This window comes from Podarcis erhardii (assembly GCF_964252035.2).
Source record: "Podarcis erhardii genome assembly, chromosome: 4".
NCBI classification, from domain to species: domain Eukaryota; kingdom Metazoa; phylum Chordata; class Lepidosauria; order Squamata; family Lacertidae; genus Podarcis; species Podarcis erhardii.
Window position 1 is genome coordinate 14,241,995 of NC_138508.1, and position 14,937 is coordinate 14,256,931.

At 44.8% G+C, this 14,937-nt stretch overlaps 1 protein-coding gene across 1 annotated transcript in view; it reads right to left on the reverse strand.

Moving 5' to 3' along the window:
- The window catches only part of DLG2 (discs large MAGUK scaffold protein 2), an 880,772-nt gene that overhangs the window by 739,871 nt on the left and 125,964 nt on the right, over positions 1–14,937 (reverse strand). The window contains exon 5 of the mRNA XM_081859540.1: positions 3,900–3,998. Coding sequence (XP_081715666.1) covers positions 3,900–3,998 — 99 coding nt within the window. The remainder of the gene's footprint in view (positions 1–3,899; positions 3,999–14,937) is intronic.

Consider the following 14,937-nt stretch of genomic DNA (forward strand, 5'->3'; position numbering starts at 1 on the left):
CAGCAGATTAAAGCATTCCTAGTCAACTAAATGTGTTCAAAGAGCAGGACGTAATTGTTTGCAAAAGGCCTTTCAAGCAGTGCTTTGGCTGCATGGACTCTGTTCTCAGCAGCCAAGCACAGCCAAACTGAGCAGGATTGAATCCTCTGCTCACCAGTTCTCCAATGACGGGTTCGATCCTGCTGGGTGGAGGGGTATGCTTTGCCAGCACATTCCCCACAGGGAACACGCGGGCAAAGAAGACCTCAAAAGGACTGTGAAAGGTCAATTCTGTTCAGTTTGGCTGTACACACCTGTTCCCCTGCTGTCGCCCTCTGGTTTTAAGAGGTTCAAAGTCTAGCGTTGGGCTACTTGAAAGCCCTTTTGCTTAGAACCTGCTTAGAATCTTTAAAACTATGAAAATCAGAGGTTCACAGAGCAGTGTGGGGCTCTTTGCGAAAGCGCTTCAAACAGCCCCACACTGTGCTTTGAAGTCTTAAATACTGGAGGTTCAAAGACTGACCCCACCCACCTATTAAATTTGGCCCTCTAGGGGTGGGGAGATAAGGATTTGGCCCACTTCTGCCAGTGTATTTTTTTCTGCACCAACCTCCCCACCCCTTCTCCTTCTTCTTCTCCTTCACAGTAACCAACACCACTCAGAACGACAGGTGAATGCCACACACAAACATACCATGCCATCTACAAATGCCTAACATTTTCTGGATACAGATTTAATTGATCCTCTGCAATTCAAATAATGCAAAATGCTCTAAACTGCCTTATTTCTGTACATTCCAAACAAAATGAAAGTAAATTAAAATAATAAATTATTTAATTAAAATAATGCAAAATGCTCTAAACTGCCTTATTTCTATATATTCCAAACAAAATGAGAGTTTGCAAAGATTTTGAAAACAGCACCCATTTTCTTTGGGTGCTTCTTTTATAAATCCCTGGTTATCCATCACAGCACCTTCCTTATGTCATTATTATATCACCCATAATGAGACAGCTGTTTTGCTTCCACTACCTCTGTGCCCTCTTAGGACGAAGGAAACTACAGGTAACTGAATTATGTATGCAGTGGCAAAGACCTAAGAAGCACGCTGTACTTATAAGGCACTGTGTCTTTCCAAAGAGGCTCTCAACTCTTAAAGCAGCAATATGCTCTCCAGATCTGCACTTTAATTTCCATCCACTCTTCCTGGCAGAAGGAAGCTGACAGCATTTTTCAAAAAGAGCCACATGCTCGTTTTAAATAGCTAACCAACCCCGTAAAATGACAGGCTGTTTTTCTAATAGCACATCATTAACATGCGAGCAACTTCACTTGCAGATATGTCCTGACAAATAGCTCTCTCCATAAGTGAGACAAAGGAGGAGACTTGGGAAATCCCACTGATTTCCTGGACTTCTTCGAAAAGACCAACTAAAAAGTTGCATCTTTCCCATGTCTCTGCAGCCGTAGTTAAACTAGAGGTAGATGACTGCATGGGACGCGGGTGGCGCTGTGGGTTAAACCACTGAGCCTAGGGCTTGCCAATCAGAAGGTCGGCGGTTCGAATCCCCGCGACGGGGTGAGCTCCCATTGCTCGGTCCCTGCTCCTGCCAACCTAGCAGTTTGAAAGCACGTCAAAGTGCAAGTAGATAAATAGGTACTGCTCTGGAGGGAAGGTAAACGGCATTTCCGTGCACTGCTCTGGTTCGCCAGAAGCAGCTTAGTCATGCTGGCCACATGACCTGGAAGCTGTACACCGGCTCCCTCGGCCAATAAAGCGAGATGAGCACTGCAACCCCAGAGTCGGCCACGACTGGACCTAATGGTCAGGGGTCCCTTTACCTTTACCTTTATGCAGCAGTACAATTGTCCCTCTATGTTCTGAAGGTGGTATAGCCCCACAAGGATTACAGCAAATGATTTTATTCCTGGATGGGTATATTGGCAAGAAATAAATTCACATTTTCCATGTTTTTTCACCTCCCTTTACTTTTTAGAAAAAGCATTTCATGACATTTGGGGGATCGAATAAGCATTCCAAGCCCATCGGCTTCTATTTTCTTTTCCTTTTATTTCCAACTTGAGGATATTAAGAGGGAAAGCCCACATCATTTTTAAAATGTTATTTTGAGAGAAGCTGAGAAGAGGGAGAAAGGAGCTAGAGAGCTGAAAACTTTCTACGGTCATATAAAAAGGTGGGGGGAGAGGAGCCTGAGAGAATTGTCACAGCCAAGCTGTAAACCTGTGAAAATATTACATGAATTATAATAACAGAAAGCTTGACACACTTTAACTTTGTCCTGGCAGGCTGGAAGCCTATTATTTATTACAAAGTAGAACGGTAATGAAGAAAATTAACGATGTTAACCCATTTCTCCATTCAACTTCACTGCTGAGCCGCGAACAGCTATAACTATCATTACTTTGTCAATACAAAACTAATCTCGCCTCCCAGAGCTTTCAGCCTTCTCCTCCAGTTACCTAGAAACTGAGCCATAATTTGCTATGGGGAGCAAACAGAGCCTTAAAACCAAAGAGGCAGCTGCAAAATGATACTGCCCTGTCAATTAATTTTTCCCCAGGGATGCCACTATTCTGCCTGCTACATAGAGAGGCAGGTCATACATACTACAACTATCAATGATCCCTGTGTCTTTTAAGGTGCTGCAGGAGAGCTTGTGGAACTACAGATGTAGCTGAACCCCAAATACCACCAGGTAGCCAATGGTCAGAGGTGGTGGTGGTTGCTGTGCTATTGTTTGTTTGTTTGTTTGTTTGTTTGTTGTTATATTTATCTCCTTTCTCCCAGCTTGGGGTTCAAGGCAGCTTACACGTAAATACATTGGTTATGTGATACAGAGTAATTAAACCGAACTAGTGAGAGCTGGACCATAAAGAAGGCTGATCGCCGAAGAATTGATGCTTTTGAATTATGGTGTTGGAGGAGACTCTTGAGAGTCCCATGGACTGCCAGAACAACAAACCAATCCATTCTGAAGGAAATCAGCCCTGAGTGCTCACTGGAAGGACAGATCGTGAAGCTGAGGCTCCAAGACTTTGGCCACCACATGAGAAGAGAAGACTCCCTGGAAAAGACCCTGACGTTGGGAAAGATGGAGGGCACAAGGAGAAGGAGACGACAGAGGACGAGATTGTTGGATAGTGTTCTCGAAGCTACGAGCATGAGTTTGACCAAACTGCGGGAGGCAGTGGAAGACAGGAGTTCCTGGCGTGCTCTGGTCCATGGGGTCACGAAGGGTCAGACACGACTAAACAACTAAACAATAAAGCTAAAACTGACAATCAAAACACATCTAGAAGCAGCAATTAAAATACATTTTGCCCTGGAAGCAGCCCAATGGCCAGCATTGGCTGCACCTTAGTTTTCAAAGGCCTGTCTGAACAGGAAAGCCTTAGCCTGCCAGTGGAAGGATAGCAAAGAGGGAGCCAATCTTGCCTCTCTTGGGAAGGAATTGAGGAATATGGGAGCAGCCACAGAAAAGGCTCTGCTTTCCTTTGGACCACATCAGCAAGGCTGAGAGGGGGGGTCTTGGCATCAGGGCAGCCCAGGACCTCCATACACACTGCCCAAGCTTGCGCCCCAGGAAGGGGAGGTTACTTCACTGCTGCTCACACAGTGGTTTGGCTTCACCCCCGGAGGCACACTCCATTGTCTCTCGGGACAGACAGATGCCAACAGCAACAACAAAATTCACACCGTGCATGATTTCATACTGCTGTACCATATCTCCCCTTAGCTATATATATTTTTTCTGCCAGGTGTCCTCATGTATCCTTCCCTGTTTCTTTGTGCGGACAAATGCTGAGAAAGAGATGGATTAGATACAGACAACTCTGGTCTGGCCCCTTTTCCACCACAACCATTGGGAGATTGCAAGCATATTGCAACCATTCTTACCTTTGCAGTTTTATCTGTGGAATGATTATCAGAAGATTGGTTCCCTTTGTCCTGGTTTTCGCCTGCTGCCCGTTGTTCTGGCCCATTTGAAGCTGCTGTCTAGAAATAGGAAGGAGGGGAGACATTTCAATAAAACGTTCACCAAGAAAGTAGTAGCACAAACAGAATATATTTCTGAGGGCCCTTCCAGGTGTCATTATTACGCATTCATGCCCTATACTCCCTTGCCTGGAAGTAAGTTCTGTTGACTTCAGCGGGGCTTACTTCTGAGTAGTCATGCATGGGATCGCACTGTTAAAAGTAAAAACTGCTGAGAGACTTATGCTTTGAGCCTGGAAGGATAACACACACACATTTATGCAACCGTCTGAGGACCGCACTGCCCTTGCTATATTTGAATACATTTTTCATAAACAGCCAATTTGGGTGAATACTTATCTGGACATTTGCATGGCTTATATCGACGTACAGTGGTACCTCAGGTTACATACGCTTCAGGTTACATACTCTTCAGGTTACAGACTCCGATAACCCATAAATAGTGCTTCAGGATGAGAACAGAAATCGGGCTCCGGCGGCGGGGCAGCAGCAGGAGGCCCCATTAGCTAAAGTGGTTCTTCAGGTTAAGAACAGGTTAAGTACTTAACCTGAGGTACCACTGTATGTGTTTGAATTAAGATGGGTGTGTTGATGGTGACTATATTCTCAGTGTGAGCTGGTGGGGGTTTTCATCCGTTCTTTCTGCTTTTCTTTTCTTTGTTTGTTATTAAGCCAGCACTTTGGGAGCAAACTGGGAGCCAGTGTAGATCTTTAAACACTGGCAAGGTATTTGAAAGATTGGCAATGACTACCTAGTCATATATCCATCTCTACCTTCTCCCGCCATCTCTCGCTTTTTTCCATCCGTTGTAAAGCATTCAGGTTGTGAAGACCTCCAATATGAGTGATCCACCAACGGTTTAAATGGCAGTGGTTGACTAAATAATTATAATTTTCCTACATTCAATCAACACTATAGAACGAAGCTCTGGATGCATTTCAGTTGGCTTCCCCCTCGTTCCCGGCCGTAATGAAAAAGCAGCACAATCTGACATTGAAAATGGCACATTCTGACAACATTAACAGCTTCATACATTAAGTAGCCCATAAAACTGCAGCAATATATTCAGATGGGCTCAGGAAGGTGCTTCTTAACCCCATATCCATGATTAAGGAAGAGCTTAGTCACAAATCACACCAGCATAGGTTTTGCAACCATCCTTCAATTATATAACAGGAAATAAAGATGTGCATTTATGAACAATGCATTTGTGAACCACTCTGATGTTTGCTTGTTCGTTTGTTTTTAGAATCAAGTGGTATAGAAATTTTAGGACTAGGACAAAACCTGCCTGGGTGACCCCCCACTGCCTGGGATAAAGGGCAGATATTCCCACGCTGTGTTCAGGATTCCTGTCAAGGCTTTGTTTTATTTATTTTTTTACCTTCATAATTCGAAGGGAGCCACTGACATTTAAGTCAGCCTTTTGTCTGGAAAAAACCCTACCCGGTACTTGTGTATCTCAGCGGTAGGTTTGGTTTTCGTTGGCTTGGTGTATCCCTAGTTGTCCAGGGATGATCCAGTGTATTTTGCAAGGCCTCCCTGGAGGGTTTGCACCAAGCTGCTATTTGGATGCCTGTGAGCCATCTGTTAAAAACATATGGTCTAAATTTAAAATTGTCTGCAGACCATAAAAGGATCTTAACGTCTTCAGCAGGGCCGGCCTACCCATGAGGCAAACTGAGGCAACTGCTTCCTGCAGCAGGATCCACAGGGACAGCAGATCCCAATGCCAACCTTTGTTCCCCCTCCAACTTCCTGGGTGTAGATCCCCGCTTTTTTCTTGGTGGGGAAGTGGCACTATTTTGTGGCTTTCCTCCATTGCTAAAATGTCTTGAGCTGGCCCAAGTCTTCAGAGTCCCCAGTATCACCCAAAGCTGAGTGGCCCTTCTGTAGCCTTGGAGCCCCTGCCCACGCCTGCTGTGACGTCATAGCAAATCAACCAATGGCACCAAGAGAGATGGAGCATGTTAAAACATGCTTGAGCCTAGATGGCCATTGGCTGCTTGACCCACCTCCCTCAATACCTTTGGTCAAAACCGCAGTCATGAGACGCTGAAAGAAAATATTCAGGACTCCAAAAGCATAGTAAGTGGGATAATGAGAATCCCGGGGTCGGAATGGTTGCAGCTGAGTGGTAGTGGACATGCCATGCATGCAAATGGTACCAAGTTCAATTCCCAGCATTGCCAGGTAAGGGTGGAAAAGAGTTCTGTTTCAAAGCTTTGAACACCCTTAGAGGTCACTGCAGAGCAACTCCATCCTAAGCCAATGGCCACCAGGTTCCTTAACACCAGGTTAAGGTAGGTTTGCCAGATATTTTTTTTCAATGAATCCGGGGACACTTTTCAACTTCAATGGATTTTGTATGGGGACTGTATGGGGGGCGGATAACGGGTAACGGTAACCTTAGGTTAAGGAAGTCTGGTATAGACAATACTGAACTAGATTGACCAATATATAAAGAAGAGCCTGTTAGATCAGGCCAGCGAACCATCTAGTCCAGCTTCCTATTCTCACAGTCAGGGGCGTCTTAAGCATGTCCAGCACCGTGGTGCAAAGATCCCTCCGCCCCCCCCTGCCCCCCCCCGAGTTGTTGACCTTTTTTAAGGGGAGGGACCCCAAAGCTGTTGAACTTTTTAAGGAAAGCTTCCCCAGAGTTGTTGACCTTTTTTTAGGGAGCTGACGCCACGCTTACACATTATCTCTAACAAGCCCTTAGAACAAAATAAAATGAAAAGACGAAAATCTGATTAAGTCCTCAGTTCCAAAGCAAGACTCATTCAAGGCTCAGCAGTTCTTCTAATTCATCCTCATGATTCAAATCACCACATATCAAAAAGTTAAAGCAATCACCAGTTTGTTGTTCTTTAAATAAATTGATAAAGACACAGAGAATGAAGTTCCCGGCCAATTTGTGTTTAAGTACAAAGCGGACGTTTTCAAATATTGTGGGGCTGGATGTAAAGCAGTGACATCCTGAACCTAAAAAGGACCCAAAACTTGGGTCACAAAGGCTGCAGCCCTAACTGCACTTACCTGAGAGTAAGCCCTGCTGAATCTAATAGGAGCTTAAAACCCACCTCCGTCTTTAAAGGACATTTTGTTGGTGTTTGTTTGTTTGTTTTTAACCACTAACTGTGTTATGTACTGAAGTTCTCACCCTGGGCCAGCAGAGGGATACTGTAGATAGTTTAAGTCCACATATGCAAATAAGGGATCGAAAGTGACGTTCAGTGATTGGATAGTTACAGAAAATGGTTACTGTTGCATTCTAGTGGAGCTCTATATAAGCAGGCTGGCTGAACTCTTCAGTTCAGTTCTGTTCTGGCTTGTGAATAAACAAGAGCTGTTTGAAGAATCGCTGTGTCGTCTGATATGTTCACCCACAGCTTAACAAACTGCATGGAGAGCACGCTCTTGAGTCCATCCTGACCTCCGAACTGAGTCCTAATGGTAGTGCGCCCCCCCCCCAGCTTTCCCCTCCTACCACCCCAAATCTGAATGAATCCCTCCACCTTTTTCCTTGATGCCTTGATGCAGCGCCCCCCGTCCTCCCCACTCCTGGTGCTGGGCAGCTCAAGGCTTGCTTGCCACAGGGGCTTCCTCAGCAGTCCCACTACTGCCGTGGGGCGGGCAGGAGGGAGAAGGGTGGCGCATAGCTTTGTGCGCCTCAGCCGCTGCCTCCTCTCCCAGGGAGGAAGCGAGAGAGTGCAGCTGGCCGTAGGAAGAGGCGCCGGAGCTGCCTAGCATGCCCTCGCAGCTGTTCCCGGTCGGTCCCGGACTCCCACTGCTGGGCGCCCCTGATGGGTGGGCGCCATGGCACAGGGCGCCACTAGCCCTAATGGATAAGACGGCCCTGCTCACACTGGCCAACCAGATGGCAAGCCTCCAAGCCGGGCCTGACTCTGCAGGAATCAGTTTCCTCCTTTTGTAAAGCTTTAGGTATTGTTTTCTGTGGCTGTTTTCATGCTGTAATTGAGTTGCATTATTACACTGTTGACTTTAAATTGCAAACCCATTTGACTTTATTTAAATAAAGCAATGAAATCAAAAGCTGTCACACCTTAAGTGGTGTGCACTTTCTTTGACACAGGTGGTACCTCCACCACTAGCTTTGACACCTCACCCAGAGTAAGATGAGAGCAGGATCAGGCCAAACACCCATCAAGTCCAGCATCTTGTTATCGCAGATGCCAATGGGAAGCCTGAAAGACAGGCAAATGGGCTGGTGCAGAAGAAGGCAGCTTTCCTAAGTTTCCTAAGCAGATCTTCATAAATTGATGTCCAGACACAGTAATAAGAGACGTGTGCAAAACAAATGTCAAAACAAATGTTTGCAGCTCCAAATCCCACCCCCCACCCCAATCACATGAAGCCACAAGGAGCCATCTTTTATGTGACCAATATTTACTTAAGAAGACTTCCCTTCAGTTCTTTTATTTGCTAATTAGATGGGGGGTACTTTTGAGACTGGCATTTTCAACAAGCTTTGGTAAGCCAAGAACCCTATACAGGCAAAAAAATGAGCTGAGCTCTGTATATATCCCAGTAAGTTCCACATTTAAATGTTAGCTTCCAGTACAGAATGTATACATATTTCCTAGGACTGCTAAGTCGTAACATACAAATGCCACATACATATTTGGAATGGTTCGGAAGGAGGGGATGATGCAGCCAAGGTTCCCCTCCTGCACCCAAGACCCATTACTCATCCCAGTGTTTTCATCCACCCTGCTGTGGGATGGGAGGAGGAATAAACTGGGGAAAACTATGGCTGCATCATTTCCCACATTCTTGAGATTCCTAAAGGTATATGTAGAACCCCTGGATTGTGGTTAGTGAGACTGGACTTACCCTTGCAGAAGCCATGCTGGTTCTGCTTCAGCAAGGCTTGTTCTTCTGTGTGCTTGGCAATTGTATAATTAACAATAGTTTCCACCAGTTTTCCTCAAACAGACATTAAGTTAACCAGTCTGCAATTTCCTGGATCCTGCTAGATCCCTTTTTAGAAATGGTGTTGACGGATATGGAGGCTGAACTTAAGGATGTAACATATTTTTCTTAGAAGATCAGCAGTTTCAAATCTGAGTTCTTTTTTTAAAAAAAATGTCAGAAGCATTTGACTGTGTCGACCACAGCAAACTATGGCAAGTTCTTAAAGAAATGAGAGTGCCTGATCACCTCATCTGTCTCCTGAGAAATCTCTATGTGGGACAAGAAGCTACAGTTAGAACTGGATATGGAACAACTGATTGGTTCAAAATTGGGAAAGGAGTATGACAAGGCTGTATATTGTCTCCCTGCTTATTTAACTTATATGCAGAATTCATCATGCGAAAGGCTGGACTGGATGAATCCCAAACTGGAATTAAGATTGCCGGAAGAAATATCAACAACCTCAGATATGCAGATGACACAACCTTGATGGCAGAAAGTGAGGAGGAATTAAAGAACCTTTTAATGAGGGTGAAAGAGGAAAGCGCAAAATATGGTCTGAAGCTCAACATCAAAAAAACGAAGATCATGGCCACTGGGCCCATCACCTCCTGGCAAATAGAAAGGGAAGAAATGGAGGCAGTAAGAGATTTTACTTTCTTGGGCTCCATGATCACTGCAGATGGTGACAGCAGTCACGAAATTAAAAGATGCCTGCTTCTTGGGAGAAAAGCAATGAAAAACCTAGACAGCATCTTAAAAAGTAGAGACATCACCTTGCCGACAAAGGTCCGTATAGTTAAAGCTATGGTTTTCCCAGTAGTGATGTATGGAAGTGAGAGCTGGACCATAAAGAAGGCTGATCGCCAAAGAATTGATGCTTTTGAATTATGGTGCTGGAGGAGACTCTTGAGAGTCCCATGGACTGCAAGAAGATCAAACCTATCCATTCTGAAGGAAATCAGCCCTGAGTGCTCACTGGAAGGGCAGATCCTGAAGCTGAGGCTCCAATACTTTGGCCACCTCAAGGGAAGAGAAGACTCCCTGGAAAAGACCCTGATGCTGGGAAAGATGGAGGGCACAAGGAGAAGGGGACGACAGAGGATGAGATGGTTGGACAGTGTTCTCGAAGCTACCAACATGAGTTTGACCAAACTGCAGGAGGCAGTGGAAGACAGGAGTGCCTGGCATGCTCTGGTCCATGGGGTAACGAAGAGTCGGACACAACTAAACAACTAAAGAACAAGAACAATACCAGCTGCTGGAAATCAGAAGTGGGGAGAGTGGTATTGCACTCAGATCTTGCTTGTGAGTTAACTATAGCCATCTGATTGGCCATCGTGAGAACTTCGTGAGAACTTAGTGTTCCTGCAGTTTCAGATTAAATATATGACATGGATCTTTGGCACAATCTAGCAGGGCTCTTCTTAAGTTTTTAATTTCTTAAATTTAATTTAAGGTAATCACAGTGACAGGCATCAATTAAAAATGTGCATATATTTATTGGAGCAGCATGGTTTTTACCGACTTATAGGAAACATTTTGATCCTTTCAGCAGTCTATAAAATAGGTTGCTTTGATATACTGGCACATCCTGGTGACAACAGGAATCTGTCAATTAATCTATCATACTGATAATCAAAGGCTCCTAGGAGCACATGATGCTGGGAGATATTGACTTTTATTAAATTAACTGCTTGGAAAATAAATGCTGCTCCAATCATTAAAGCATTTAAAGAGCTACAGGGGAAAGTGCAAAATACATAACCACATGCGCCCAAGTTGCTAATTTCACAGAATATTAATGTAAATTAATTAATTAAGCAGATGTACAGCGACCACATGGCCTCCTGGGATGAACACAGAACACTGGGGAAGATGTGAATGCAAGTAAAACTAGTGAGTCACTCGCCTGTGTATAGGGTTACAGGCTGCAAATGATCAATGGGAAGAAAAATATGCTTGGCTTAAGCATAATTCACTTTCTATAGGTGACAAATTCTGGCTTGGTGTGGACAGAGGTGAGTGTGCGGGTTCCAGAGAAAGAAATATTCAGAAACATTAATCTCTCTCTTTTTCCTCCCTCTGCCACACTCTTTTCTGTGGGAATTAGACTCCAGTTCCCATTTGCAGAGTATGTGGAAGACAGCCCTGGGTCTATTGACCTTTTAGTTCTCTCTTCCCTCCTAGAAAACCACGCAAGACACTCTTCATTTAAAGTTTAAAGAACATATAACTCTTATTACAGATAGGTAGCCGTGTTGGTCTGCCATAGTTAAAACAAAACAAATTCCTTGCAGTAGCACCTTAAAGACCAACTAAGTCAGTTCTTGGTATGAGCTTTCGTGTGCGTGCATTCTTGGTATGAGCTTTCGTATCTGAAGAAGTGTGCATGCACACGAAAGCTCATACCAAGAACTGACTTAGTTGGTCTTTAAGGTGCTACTGGAAGGAATTTGTTTTATATAACTCTTATTTAGTGTGCCTGCAGTTTCAGGTTAAATATATTTACAAGGTAGGTAGGTGGGTGGGTGTTTCTTTTTGTTCAGACCCTCCAAGTGTCCCTATTTTCTACCTCTACCTCTCCTTTAAATCAGAACCAGTGAAGGCGGTGAAGGTCCTGTGTGAGTGCCTGGAGGCGGTTGGAGGTTGGATGGCGGCTAACAGATTGAGGTTGAATCCTGACAAGACAGAAGTACTGTTTTTGGGGGACAGGAGGCGGGCAGATGTGGAGGATTCCCTGGTCCTGAATGGGGTAACTGTGCCCCTGAAGGACCAGGTGCTCAGCCTGGGAGTCATTTTGGACTCACAGCTGTCCATGGAGGCGCAGATTAACTCTGTGTCCAGGGCAGCTGTCTACCAGCTCCACCTGGTACGCAGGCTAAGACCCTACCTCCCCGCGGACTGTCTCGCCAGAGTGGTGCATGCTCTAGTTATCTCACGCTTGGACTACTGCAACGCGCTCTACGTGGGGCTACCTTTGAAGGTGACCCGGAAACTACAATTAATCCAGAATGCGGCAGCTAGACTGGTGACTGGGAGTGGCCGCCGGGACCACATAACACCGGTTCTGAGAGATCTGCATTGGCTCCCAGTACGTTTCCGAGCACGATTCAAAGTGTGGGTGCTGACCTTTAAAGCCCTAAACGGCCTCGGTCCTGTATACCTGAAGGAGCGTCTCCACTCCCATCGTTCTGCCCAGACACTGAGATCCAGCGCCGAGGGCCTTCTGGCGGTTCCCTCATTGCGAGAAGTGAGGCTACAGGGAACCAGACAGAGGGCCTTCTCGGTAGTGGCGCCCGCCCTGTGGAACGCCCTCCCATCAGATGTCAAAGAGATAAAGAATTACCTGACATTCAGAAGACATCTTAAGGCAGCCCTGTTCAGGGAAGTTTTTAATATGTAATGCTGTACTGTTTTTAACACTGATTGGGAGCCGCCCAGAGTGGCTGGGGAAACTCAGCCAGATGGGCGGGGTATAAATAATAAATTATTATTATTATTATTATTATTTTCCAGGGACAGTCCTGGATTTACACAAGCCATCCTGGTTTCTGATTTGATCCCGGAATGTCCCACTTTTCGTCCCTATTCTCATTTGAGAAATGTTGGAGGGTCTGGAGTTACAGTATGCTCCCTACCGAGCCAAGGAGACAAGTAACTATACAACCCTTAGAAGACACCTGAAGGCAGCCCTGTATAGGGAAGGGTTTTTTTTAAAAAAAAAGTTTAATGTTTTATTATGCTTTTATATACACCGTATTTTTCCATGTATAAGACGCCCCCCTTTTTTAGCCCAAAACTAATAAATAATTAATTGCAGCATTCCGTGTATAAGACGACCCCTAATTTTAAACTTAAAAAAATTGGGGGGAAATATAGTCATATACACGGAAAAATACAGTATGTTGGAAGCCACCCAGAGTGGCTGGGGCAACCCAGTCAGGTGGGCTAGGTATAAATAAAATAAATAATAATAATAATAATAATAATAATAATAATAATAATAATTGGCCCATTAAATCAAGTCCTGCCCTCCGGGGCTGCAGAACACAAGTCTCTGCCTCCTTTTAAGTAAGATGCTGGAGGGGAAATCTGGGACCTTCAGATTGCCAAGCATGTGAATTACCGCTAAGCTACAGTGTGTCCCTTCTCCAGAGGAAATACACTGCGAGAAGTGAGGTTACAGGTAACCAGGCAGAGGGCCTTCTCGGTAGTGGCACCCATCCTGTGGAACGCCTTCCCATCAGATGTCAAGGAAATAAACAACTATAGTGTATCTGACTTTTAGAAGACATCTGAAGGCAGCCCTGTTTTGGGAAGTTTGTAAAGTTTGAAGTTTTATTCTGTTTTTAGTCCTCTGTTGGGAGCCACCCAAAGCGGCTGGGGAAACCCAGTCAGATGGGCGGGATATAAGTAATAAAATGATTGTGGTGATGATGTTGTTGGTGGTGGTGGTGGTGATGTTTCTGTCTAGTTTCAGCCCAGAGACCACATCTCACATATGCAATAACCTTTCAATTACAGAAACTGCACCTTGATGGCCATCACCATTCCTTCCTTAACTCCCAAGTTATGCTGTGGAAGTTTTGATTCCACCCACCCAAAAGGCCTTTCAGCCCATCAGGCAAAGGGTGGTGGGTTTACAGGAATGAAGATAATGGATGAGGGTGTATCAGGGTAAAAAAAGAATGGTATCCAAGAAAGTAAGATCTGTTCCTCCTAAGCGAAACTGGTATTATTAAACAAATCCCTCGAAGTCCGGAGGAAAAACAAAGGCAATTTGAAGCTCAGCTATGGCTTAATGGGTGTTCTTTGGCAACAGCATCTTGCAGAAACTAAATGGCATTTAAGACAAGAGAGCAAATCAAGTGTAAAGGATCATAGCCAGAAACATCGTCCTGCCATTATAGGCTGCTACCGTGGGGGTTAGTCCAGATTTGCAAGAGGGCAAACAGTACTCAGACTCTATCAGTACAAATCTAAGTAAGCAAAGCCCTTAGCCAAGCCTAAGTAACTGCAAAGAAAATGATGGGGGGAAGGGGAAGTAATTAGAAATAGTGAGTATGACTAATGATTTTAGACTGGATGCTATTGGGGCACTACTCTAATTAGCAAAGACAATGTTTGTGTTTCTTGGTTAGATCATGCTTTTTGAGCCTGGGTACATAAATCACGGCCTACGTATGCCAATTGCCATAACAACTTGATAACCCTTTTCCTCTTGTCATTTTTCATCACATCATTCTGCTTCCACCTCCATCCTCCTTTGCAGCCAGTAATCTTGTTGCTATGATAGGGCATTTCATAGCTTACTTTTGTGTTGGCTAGCTTCATAATAGAACAGGGATGGTTCATTTGGTGCCTTCTAGATGGTTTGGACAACATCCACGATCCTTGATCATTGACCATACTGGCTGTGGCTTATGGGGGTTTTAGTCTGCAATGCAGGGCAGCACATGGCGTCTGTGGGTACCATATACCCATGTGGCACCATAGGTTTAGCTATTATAAGGAAACATTGGGTCCTTGGGGGTGAAAGGAGAGTGAAATATACTCGGAGTCGAGAATGGATTTCATGCTCTTTATTCAGCTCATAGTGGGAGGAGGAATGAAAGTTCCCCCAGTGTTTCTGCTTTATATACATTATTTACACAATGAGCTGCAAGTGATTGGCTAATTCCGGGATTCTCCTGTAGGCCAATCAGGTTGTGGATTCACTTCCATCTGGAGCTGGATTGGGTGGCTCCTGCGGACCAATCATACTGCAGCATTGTTCTAGGACCAACCAGACTGCTGCATTCTGAATCCTATTGTTTTAGGACCAATCAGACTGCTGCATTTTGGATCCTATTCAACTCAGTACATAACAGAGAGTGTGTTATGAACAATAGCATCCATCTCAACACCACTGATGGGTGCAGTTGCTTGGTTAGGAATATGATTCCCACACACACAGAGCTCATAATGCACACTGTATTCCAAATTGAGCATCCTTGA